The 12,111-nt window shown below is 33.7% G+C and overlaps 1 protein-coding gene across 2 annotated transcripts in view; it reads left to right on the top strand.

The window, feature by feature from the left end:
- The window catches only part of Cdc123 (cell division cycle 123), a 51,122-nt gene that overhangs the window by 27,743 nt on the left and 11,268 nt on the right, over nucleotides 1-12,111 (top strand). For both annotated transcript variants that reach the window (XM_026408556.2, XM_026408555.2), the window contains 4 exons: nucleotides 5,018-5,066; nucleotides 7,102-7,177; nucleotides 9,050-9,172; nucleotides 10,145-10,173. In XM_026408556.2, coding sequence (XP_026264341.1) covers nucleotides 5,018-5,066; nucleotides 7,102-7,177; nucleotides 9,050-9,172; nucleotides 10,145-10,173 — 277 coding nt within the window. The remainder of the gene's footprint in view (nucleotides 1-5,017; nucleotides 5,067-7,101; nucleotides 7,178-9,049; nucleotides 9,173-10,144; nucleotides 10,174-12,111) is intronic.

The following is a 12,111-nucleotide window of genomic DNA, read 5'->3' as shown; positions in this document are numbered from 1 at the left end:
TAATATTTATTTTTTAGTTCTCGGCGGACACAACATCTTTGTTGGTATGTGGTGCTGAGGATCGAACCCGGGCCGCATGCATGCCAGGCGAGCGCGCTACCGCTTGAGCCACATCCACAGCCCCTAGAATTAGGCATTTAGAATTAAACGTTGGAGTGTCCTTTTGATGTAGACTATAAATTAATGACTTTGGTTTTACACTACTTTTTGTTGATGTCATTTTGAAATTTTCAATTAAAGAAATCTTCCAAATTAGTATACTAATTTGTATACTACTAACCAATGGAGGAGAACATTTTTAGAAGTGGATTTTTTTTTTTTAAAAGCAAACCCACCTCCCCAAGAATGTAAATAGAATTGAAATATTCACGTGCAGCCATTTGTAGTATTTCAGTTGAGCTTCTGAAAATGTTCTTGCTGACCTTTCTATTCACTCTTAGCTAGATGAATCAGCACTTTCCTCTCCTTTCAGGAAGGATACTTGGCCATCTGGCTAATCATCTTAATAAGGCCTTGTGTAATAATCTCTTCTATACCACATATTTTCTGCCTTCTAATACTAGTCAAGTTTTTAAAATAACAAATGTTAAACCAACTGACCTTTTAAAGTGATGTTATAGGATGATAGAATGCAAATGTGTATTCATTAAAATATATACTTTTTTTTGCAGGTGCTGGGGATTGAACCCAGGGCTTCATTTGTATTAGGCAAGAGCTCTACCACTGAACTACATTCTCAGTCCATAAAATATATATTTATTTTTAAGTAGCAGTATGAGGATTAACCAAGGATTGAAATCAATATTTGTAGGAATGTAAAAGCATTTTTAAAAATTAGATAATGAAGACCCATGTCTTGGAATTGTTTCTTTTAGTTTTTTTGCCTTAAGGTTCTAATCTACCTTGTTTTTTAAAACCTTTTTCTTTATAGAACAAAGAAATTATTCTCATTCATCAGATTTATAAAAATATGGCACCCAGCTGATTAAAATCACATTTCAAAACTTTAATATGGTAGGAGTTCTGTTACTACATTAACTATTAAAACAATGTCATATTATTTTGCCTAAGCTAATTCCTTAGTTGTTTTTCTCTTCTTTGTATCTTTTAGATACATTTAAATGGAGAAAAATATAGACAATTAGTTTAGTTTTATCTTGATAATGAACTAATGGTTGGTTAGAAACTGTAATATTAAGTTTTAAAGTAAACTTTAATTGGCTTCATGGGGCTGGGGTTATAGCTTAGTGGTAGAGCTCATATTTTACATGCAAAAAGCCCTTGGTTCAATTCCCAGCACCAAACAAAAAGAAAAGAAAAAGCATTTATAAAAGTATTATAAAAACATTTTTTCTTTTATAGATAATTCTTTTACCACACAATTTTTTTGTCCCTAATAAAATACTATGTGAATTTTTAACACATTTTCTCTTTGAATTTAAAAAAATTGAGTATGTACTAAATAGTTAACCAACTACAAAGGCAGCGAAGAAGAGGAGGCCTGATGAATTCTCTGCAAAAGAACTTTAGTAATCACCTAATTCCATCTCTCATTTTCTGTTAAGGCACCAAGAGCCATTCAGAGAAGTTAATTAATTGACTTTTCTGTAAGCCTACAGATTGGTCTTATCTGAAATGCTTGGGACCAGAAGTGTTTTAGATTTTTTGGAATATTTGCAAATACAAAGACCTCAGGGATGGAACCCACTTTTAAACACTGAATTCATTTATGCTTCATAAACACCTTATATACACAGATGGAAGGTGATTCTGTACAATATTTTTAGTATGCTGGTGTTTTGATTGTGACCTGTCACATGAAGTGAGGTGTGACCTTTCCACTTGTGATGTCATGTTGGTTTTCATACAGTTTCGGAGTTTGGAGCATTTCAGATTTCTGCTTCTTTGATTAGGGATGCTCAGCCTGTATGCTAGTACGGAGCCCAAATTCTTGATTTTTTTTTTTTTTTTTTTTAAGAGAGAGAGAGAGAGAGAGAGAGAGAGAATTTTTTAATATTTATTTTTTAGTTTTCGGCGGACACAACACCTTTGTATGTGGCGCTGAGGATCAAACCTGGGCCGCACGCATGCCAGGCAAGTGCACTACTGCTTGAGCCACATCCCCAGCCCCCAAATTCTTGATTTTGATTTTTTGATATTTCTTGGCCAGTGTTTTCTTGGAATGTTTTAATTTTCTTCGTGATGTAGTTTATCTAATCCAGAATATTTTACTTGTTTTCATAGTGGCTATGTGCGCAAACATAATTTTCTTAAATGACAGAAAATGTTACAGCATAGAGTTCTGTAAACATTCTTTTTTTATATATTTATTTTTTAGTTGTAGTAGGACACAATGCTTTTATTTATTTATTTTTATGTGGTGTCAAGGATCGAACCCAGGGCCTCGAACGTGCTAGGCGAGGGCTCTACTGCTGAGCTACAACTCCAGCCCCTATAAACATTCTTAATGCTTGTCGTTCTGCTGATCTTGGGGAGAAAGGGTGGATTTCCTTAAGGATAAAATAATTGTGTTAGTTTTATTAATCTGACAGTTTATGACCTTAATATAAGAATTGATTAACATGAAACAACATGAGATTAATTTTTACTTAACAAATTTTAAATATATTGAAAGCTAGTTTTCTAGTTATAGGGTTTAACTCCTCTGGGTAGCTTACCTTTATATTAGTTTGCTTTGAAACAAGGGAGTTTTGCTTTTCAGAGAAAAATTAGGTTTTAAAATAGCACCAGCATGGGGCAGGGGATGTGGCTCAAGCGTAGTGCGCTCGCCTGGCGTGCGTGCGGCCCAGGTTCGATCCTCAGCACCACATACAAACAAAGATGTTGTGTTTGCCGAAAACTAAAAATAAATATTAAAAAATTCTCTCTCTCAAAAATAAATAAATAAATAAATAAATAAATAAATAAATATAGCACCAGCATGTGTTTGAATGTATAAAAACAGAAAGTTAATACGTTGGTATTTTAGAAGATCCATTTTATATTATGGAATTAGGATTTGGTGAGCAGTATGTTTTTGTTTTGTTTTCTTTTAATGCTTTTATTTTATTTATTTTTATGTTGTGCTGAGGATCAAACCCAAGGCCTCTCATGTGCTAGGCGAGCGCTCTACCGCTGAGCCACAACCCCCACCCCATGTGTGTTTTTTTTTTAGTATTGATACTGGTTAAGCCTAAAGTTCCACTAGGATTTGCGTTGCTTTTGTTTTGTTCTGCCTTTTTCCCCCCTTAATTTTAGAGTTTTAATAGAATCTTTATCCTTGAGAGAAACAGTATAGCTTGCAGTCTATGATTTAGTGCTCTCTCTCTTCCCCACTTCCTTGTTATTGTACCTTTCTGAATCTTGGTATCCTTGTGTGATAACTGTAGATAGAGATAACATTCATGTCCTCGTAGGGTTATTGGAAGAATGAAATGAGAAAGCAAATAAAAAAAGATTCATGTTGTGCCTGTTCATTAATTGTTCAGTGCATCAAGCCCACTAATAGAGAAAACCTACCGGCATTTTAACAAAACACACTACATGTATCTTTTTAGCAATATATGTTTTATAAGTCAGTGCCCAATTATTAGTGGTATAAGAAGCTCTGTTCTCAGGATTTCAGCCAATCAAATAAACTTGTTATTGTTTGTAGTATAAAGCATAATGATTACAGAGTATTCCCACTTAATCATGTATTCAGGGAAATTAAAAAGCTTCTCCCTTCCTTTCAGTCATACATCAAGTTATATTAATTGGCCTGATATCTTTATATAGTAATGCCTCTCCTTCTCCACTCCAGCATTGCCTTCATGAGTCCCCATCTCTTACCAGGACTCTTGCAACAAGCCTTCCCACTGTTCTCTTTGCCTCACATTGCTACCCTTTCCCAAAACTATCCAATATTTCACCACAGTGACATTCTTAATGCATGAAGGTAATGTTCTATCTCCCTTGGATATTTAGGCTTTGTGGTCTCCTTTTGTCCCTAGGCTGGTGAACTGTATTGGTCTGTACTTCTCCTGTACAAAATTTCTATCCAACTCCATCATTCTTCAATTTCCCTCTTGTATGCTACACCCCACGAGTACAGATGTCCTGCAGTTCTTTGAATACTAGGTGACATTTCTTACTTCCCTCCCTATATTAACACATTTCTCTGTGCCTTAAATGTGGACCTCTTCTTGACTACCTTATCTCACTCCCCGCACAGCAGATAACCAATTACTTCTTCCTTTTTGCTATCGGAGTATTTTATTCCCCAGTGTTTTGAAATTGTTTGTCTACTTGTTAGTCCTTTCTCCTTTAGGACTAACCTCATAAAGGGCAAAGGCATATTACTCATTTTAGCATTCCTGGGGCCTAATTGCCTTTAGCATAGATAGATGTTTAATAAAGGTATGGATATTGTTCATGACACAAGAGTTTTTAGAGATGGAAGCTTAATGGAGGACTGAATAGTCCCATCAAGTATTTTTTAAAATGATAAGTGGGAGAAGGAATAGATTACCTTTATGTAGCTTTAGATGGCAGAAGTAACATTAATAGCAATGTATAGTAAACTGTCTGCTGGCACAGCCAGAGATGAAATGAATGAGAATGTGTAAAATGGCAGCGCCATCCTGCATTTATTGAGAATCTGGAGTTAGGCCACTTGAATTATAGACCCAACTTGGTCACTAAATTTGGAATTTTTTTTGCTTCTTAGTTTCTTTGCCTTTTGATAGAAAATTGGAGATTATACTATATTATCTATTTGTATATTTTGTATTATACTATTTGTATATTTTATAATGATTATAAGAGCTCATAATGTTTTGAGGGTAAATGAGATAACTTCTTTAGGGTGCTTAGTCTAATGCATAGCATCAAATAATACATAAAACAAGTTCATTGGATTTGAATTTGTCTCTTATTTCTGGTTGCCTTTAATAAAATCCTACTCTCATGTTAAATATAAGTAACGTATGTATGTAAACTTTTTTAAAAAATTCAATTGCTGTTTTTCTTTCCAAAGATTTATTCATTGTACTGATGATTCTCCAGATCCTTGTATGGAATATGGGGTAAGAAGCTTTGTTTTTGCCTTGATGACATTGATGATCCTAAATGAAGATGTATTGAAAATTTCTACTTAAATGAATGGAATTTTTTGGATTGATTTCTATAGGAAAAACCAAGAACCCCTGAATTTTTTAAATTTATGAAATGTAGGATACATATAAAAGAATATGTATTATTGATAGAAAAAATATATATACCAAATATAAACTTATAGAATTTATACTTTCCACTCAGATGAACCTGGTTAAGTTTTTAAACCTGATATGCCAGGAAAAATAAGTTTTTCTTATACACACTTTTAAAATATTGTTCACTCAAATCTTAGAAATAATTTTGAAGTAAGAGTGAAAGAATAGTGAATAAGACAACTCTTATTAGCTATTTTCATGATGTTAAGCATAGCAAACTTCAATTTTTATTCCATGGTTTCCTAGTTTTCAAAGTGTACACATGCACAGACAACTCTGGAATGGGCCATGTTCTTCAGTGCAGCTAATAACTCATTGAGAGTCATGGGTGAATCTGGAAAACTACCCCTCCACACTTTTTTTTTTTAATGTTTTCCATCCCTGGTAGACTCTCACCATCACTTCTGGTTATTCTTGTATTTGCATTGCAGAATATAATACTTAGAGAAAAATTTGTTGGAGAGACAATGGTTATCTTGGCTACATAATTGCTACACACTTTTATTTGGCTTTATAATACCAATTAGAATTAGTATGGTGATTTTTAAAACTTTTCTTCATTGTCTTTTGCTTCTGAATACTTGTATACATGCATGCTCTCAAAATTGCCTACTGGGATGGGGATATAATTTAGTGGAAGAGCACTTGCCTAGCATGCGGGAGATCTTGGGTTCCATTTCTAGAACCACAAACATGTAAAAAAAAGTCTGTCACTGTATTGAATATTTTTATTCTGTTTCTTAGTGCACTCTAATTGAGATCTTTACACACTACTTGTGCAAGTTTTTTTCACCTTATACCTTATGAGAGTGTTTCCCATGTTATTACACAGTCTTTTACAATATTATTTGTATTTATGTAATATATTCATATCTGCTATTTTATTGAACAAACATCTGTTTATGAAGTACCTGTTACTGTCTTATTACTTTGTGCTGGGAATAAAAAAAATGAGGAAATTTTATTTTTTATTTTTAGCCTTTCCCTGAGGAATAATCTTTGTTGAGACATTATCATTTATCCCCAAGATATATTTACCAGTGATTTGTTCTTTTATTGCTTTTTGGGAATTATACCATCATCACCTTTCTTGAGGGTGTATGTGTATTCTCTTTATAAATATTTTGCATTATATGTTAACTTTCTTTGAACTTATAGTGTGAGCATTTTCCCAGGTCATTAATTTTCATATAACATGATTTTTAGTGGCTGCTTATCTTATACATTTGCTGTTTTACTTGGCAAACAAATTTCTCATGCACCTGCTAAGTATTATATACAGAAAGATGAGTAAACCTGCTTTCTCACTCTTAGGGAGCTTGCACGTTAGTGGAAAAGAATGTGCTAACAATCCCAGCCATAACAAGCCTTTTTATGATTAAATTCTTTCCTTGTGCTAAATAAAAATAACAATTTTCAGAGGTAAGACAATATGAAACTTTAGAATTCACCTATACCTATAATGTTTACTCTAGGCAAGCACCTCCTTCCTCCCAGCCCTGAAATTATCTTAATATTCCTACAGGGATGGAGAACATGTAAATTACGGGGCAACTTATAGCACAGTGACAATACGATTTGACTTGGTTATCCTTGCAGTTGTGTATTATGTCAGAACTCTCAGAAATATGTGACAAAGATGGATCTTGTCCTGAAGAGTTTCAGCATAATTTCCCTTTCTTATTGGAATGATAGATTATAGCCCTTGCCCTCATGTCAAGCTTGTCTATGGTACTGCTCTCTCCCACTTTTAAAATCATTTTTTTAATAGCAGCTATTAGGGATAGTCTTATTAGGAAATTGTCTTATACCTTGCATAGTTGTGTTACATTTTTTCCTTTGTGTATAGCTTGTTCTCCGAAAATGGTGTGAATTAATTCCTGGGGCTGAGTTCCGATGTTTTGTCAAGGAAAACAAGCTTATTGGTGAGTTCTTTCTACCTTTGAAAGTATTTTTTAAAAGAAGAAAACCATGTTGCCATAAATATCAGTATTTATTTTTATGGCTGAATAGTATTGCATAGTGTAAATATATTAATTTGATTATTAGACATTGTATATACGTCTTAAAACATCACATTGTACTTCAAAGAATACAATTATTATGTATCAACTAAAAACAAAAAATAAAATCAAGGAAAAGACAAGTTTTTTAAAAAAAAATTTTAGTTATAGATGGGCACAATACCTTTGTTTTATTTATTTATTTTTATGTGGTGCTGAGGCTCAAACCCCAGTGACTCACTTGTGCTAGGCAAGTGCTCTACCACTGAGCTACAACCCCAGCCCGAAGACAAACTTTTTTTTTTTTTTTAAAGAGAGAGTGAGAGAGGAGAGAGAGAGAGAGAGAGAGAGAATTTTTAATATTTATTTTTTAGTTCTCGGCGGACACAACATCTTTGTTGGTATGTGGTGCTGAGGATCGAACCCGGGCCGCACGCATGCCAGGCGAGCGCGCTACCCCTGAGCCACATCCCCAGCCCCCGAAGACAAACTTTTGATGGAAATAAATTTCTAGTAATTACGACAGGGTTATCAATCAGTTTTAATTTCAGATGCCACCTCTACCCAATTGGTACTGACTCTCTGGAATGCTATGCTGACAAGGATCCTGAGCCCATAATCAGTTTCCACAGAAAAAGGTAGTATTGTTGATTAATGATGTCTGTCTGGATTCCAGAGATGAAAGTGGTGGTTATTATGATTTCCAATTTGACATTGTATAATGTTACCTTCTTTCTGTTTGAAACTTTCCAAAGTATTACTAACAATAGCTTATTAGAAAGCATCACAAAAAACTGAGTTTTTGAACCTTTATTTTTATTATTGGGACACTGTTTATTATTCCAGCAAAAGAAAATATGTGGGAAAACAAAGAAGTTATTCTAAAAGTCACCCATATTCTTTTCTTTCAGGTTATTTTTTATGTTTGTTATGATTTATTCAAGTTAAATATTGAAGATTGTTATGCATGTTTCCTGTGAAGTAAAACATATGATCAACCAAGAGAAGTGTAATTGAATCAAATCAAATCAATCATATTCATTAAATATGATATTGATGCTTATTAACATAGCTGAAGGAGACTTGGGGCTATGTTCAAATTTATCATGTTGTTAAATATTCCTGGAAAAACTAGAGAATAAATGTGCTAAAGACAAGAGTCATATTGGCATGTGATGAAGGAACTGGAAGCCCGTATTTCAGAGCAGACACCTTTCCCTAGGACTTAAGCATATTGCAGGAATTCATATAGTAGTCCTTCAAGTGTATTTGGAATCATATCAGCAAAGGCACTTTGCAAAAGGGGAATATTTACTTTTCCGTAGCTTGAAAGACCAGTGTTGTGAAGGCTGAATAGCATGTATAAACAAGAAAAGTAGATTGTTTCTGTGAAATAAAATGAATATTGCAGACTTATGGTGAAGGATATTTTAAATTTTCACCAAAAAAGTGGAAGAGAACTAATTTGTGGAAACTTTCTTGGAAAATAATAAAATCAGTTGAATGTATGCAGGCTTAAATAGCTACTTTAAATTTTCTCTTAGTAAGCCATTTTGTGTCTAAATTCTTTATGTTGTGCTCAAAAAAATATTTCCAGAAGTAAGAATGTGTGGCAATATTGAACTGTAGGATTCCTCTCTATGTGTAATATTGACAACTGAATAATGTTTAATGCAATATTCATCTGATTGAACTTCTGACCTACTTTAATGATTGTCTCAAAAAAGTTTAAATCACATCTTGTATTTTTTTAAGAATATTGTATAATAACAATATAAAATATTTTCTTGTCAGGTATTTCTCAGAGGGACTACACACAATACTATGATCATATTTCCAAACAAAAGGAAGAAATTTGCAGATGCATTCAAGACTTTTTCAAGAAACACATACAGTATAAATTCTTAGATGAAGATTGTGAGTATTTTTAAATTTACACAATGAAATGAAATAAAGTACATATTATTACTGGACTTTATTTCACCAAGGTGTATATTTTAAAAAATGGGACTATTGTATGAGGACTGGGAGTGAAGCTTGATGATAGAGCACTTGCCCAGCCTGCTATAGGCCCTGGCTTCAGTTCTCAGCACTGAAAAAGAAAAAGAAAAAAAAAAATTTACTATATTACTAGTTGATATTTCTCATGGTTTGCATGTTAATTTTCACCTTATTTAATTAAAATTCATTTCTAATACCAAAACCATTCTCTCTCCTGTCATTTTAGATGTTCAAATATTTCATAGGGTCCATCTACAGAAACCAGACCTATATTTCATAGAGTCCATCTTTAGAAACTAAATTCTGTGTTTTAATTATCAGAGATAGCACCAATTATGAAGTAAACATTTGTGGGTTGTTTTTTGGATATTGAAAGTACACTGTAAGAGAATTTCCAAGCATTTTAAAATTTATATCTACTATGCTTTACTTTTTTTCCTCCTTGTCAAGACTGGGTTCTGTGGCAGACTTATTTTCAAAAAGATGTATCATGCCATTAGCATAATTAGATTTTATGCTTTTGTATGATAAATTTTACTCATTTAATATCTCAAATAAATGACAGATTCTCCTTTCATGAGTACTTTTCTTGTTGACAACTTTCCTTATTCCTATATGATAAGTTATACAGTGGTGAACTACTTGACTTGATATTGGTGTTTGGTTTGACTTTTTAAATATAAGGGGTTTTTATAGTTGGGGATAGAGAATATTATATAAATACTTATTAAAAAAACACTGCAAGAGTACCTTTTTATATTTGATGTTTTGAGATTTAGAAGCACTAAATACTCAAGGTCCATTCTGTTTTTAGTAACGAAATGCACTTGAGGCTTAAATCATGAAAATACTAATTCATTAATAACTGAGTTTTTTTCTCCTTTCCAGTTGTTTTTGACATATACAGAGACAGTAGGGTAAGTACATGATATATTTGATGTGTTTAAAATGAGGACTGGTCTTATAAGCAAGCCAGTACACATCTTTTATTATTTAAGGGTCTACTACTCAAAAAATGCATTCCCAAACCAGCTAAGGTGTGAGAAATTCACAATGGTCCCTAATTTTCCCTGAAGATATACTTAACATGAGGAGACATAATGTCTTTATTATGTGCTATAGGTTTAGGGATTATTAATCAAACAGGGGTAATGTCCACCTTACCCTACTTTATATTTTGGTCAGAGGTGTGGGACCTACTTAAAATAGTTCATTTTGTATACTTAAAAGGCCAGGAATTTTTTATTAGATATTTTGGTAATTATTTTTAACCAACTGCAAGAGCCTTTGCATGATTTGAATCACTTTTCTTTTTAGACTAAAAATGAGGTTAAGTTTACATTTGAAAGTCTTTTACCCTTAATCAATTTAAAATTTCTTAAATTTAAATTAGTATTTTTAGCTGCTATATAGAAACATAAAAATTACGCATGTGCATAGGGCATTGTGTGGTATTTTGATACCTGTTTACGTTGTGTGGTGTATAAATCAGGGTAAGCACCGCATATGAGGGAAGTCATAGATTCACATAGGTTAAGTCATGTGGTCCTTATCTTTCTGTGCTTGGCTTATTTCACTTAACATGTGAGGCTCTTCATATCCTTCCATGTTATCATAGATAATAAGCTTTCATATCCTTTTGTGGCTGATTAGTATTTCATTGTGTATCATATTTTCTTTATTGACTCATGGGTTGATGAACACTTGGGTTGCTTCCATTTCTTGGCTATTGTGAATAGCCCTGCAGTGAACATGGAGTGCTAATGTCTCCTTGGCATACTGACTTCATTTCCTTTGGATATGTACCCAGGAGTGGGGTGCTAGATGGTATGGGAGTTCTAGTTTTAATTTTTTGAGAAACCTCTATACTGTTTCCATAATGGCTGTACTAATCTACCTTCCCACCAACAGTGCACAGGGGTTCCCTTTTCTCTAAGTCCTTGCCAGCGCTTGCTGCCTTTGATACTTGCCATTCTGACAGAAATGAGGTGATATCTCATTGTGGCTTTAATTTGCATAACTAATGATTTGTGATGTTAAGCATTTTATTTTTTATATTATCTATTGGCCATTTGTATATCGTCTTTTGAAAAATGCCTAACATTCGTTAAATCTTAAAGGCGACATGAACTTAAGTGACAAGAAAACAAAAGCCTGATTTAGTAAAAAATTTCTTCAGAGATTTCCTTGTCAAAGACATGTAATCTTTTTAGAGAGGTTTAGGTCATCTTGTGATTTCTGTCCATTGACTCAGCTGTTAAGGAGATGACAGGTGTGTTTTCTAATATGTTACCCACACACTGGCAGAGTACCTTTCAGTCCCTCTCCTTGCACGTATCAGCCTTCTGGCAGTGATGCGTGTGATACCTTTGAATCACTGTTTGAGCAAAAGATTGTGGCCCATTGGATCATGTCCCCAAATAACTGTAAACTGTGTAAGCTATTAAATCAAAAGACTTTGCTGTATTTTCACCTGTCTGCAGAATCATGGTAGTTATTAAGACTTTGAAAGAGGGCCTATAAAATGAGACTAAGCAAAGAAGAGGGATGTTACTTGGCGGAGTTTCTACTGTGTGGAAACAAACTGTAGAAAAGCATGGAAAGCTGGTGTGATGGGATGGACAAAAATGAGATCTAGAAAGCTTTCTCCCTGGCTCTGCTTCAGACTTGTAGACATTGCCAAGTCAGACCACTGATGGAGCCAACATTATGAGAGTCGGTAACATGCTATGCTTCTAACAGGAAACTTCAAACAGGTTAACCTCCGTTCTAGAAGGATTTCATCTTCAAGTGAGGGTGACAGCCATGTGAACATTTCGGGGAATGACCTGGTGGCGAGCAGTGTCAGAGCAGTT

Source organism: Urocitellus parryii, chromosome 9, assembly GCF_045843805.1.
Source record: "Urocitellus parryii isolate mUroPar1 chromosome 9, mUroPar1.hap1, whole genome shotgun sequence".
In the NCBI taxonomy this organism is placed as follows: domain Eukaryota; kingdom Metazoa; phylum Chordata; class Mammalia; order Rodentia; family Sciuridae; genus Urocitellus; species Urocitellus parryii.
This window is presented reverse-complemented; position numbering and strand designations above follow the sequence as displayed.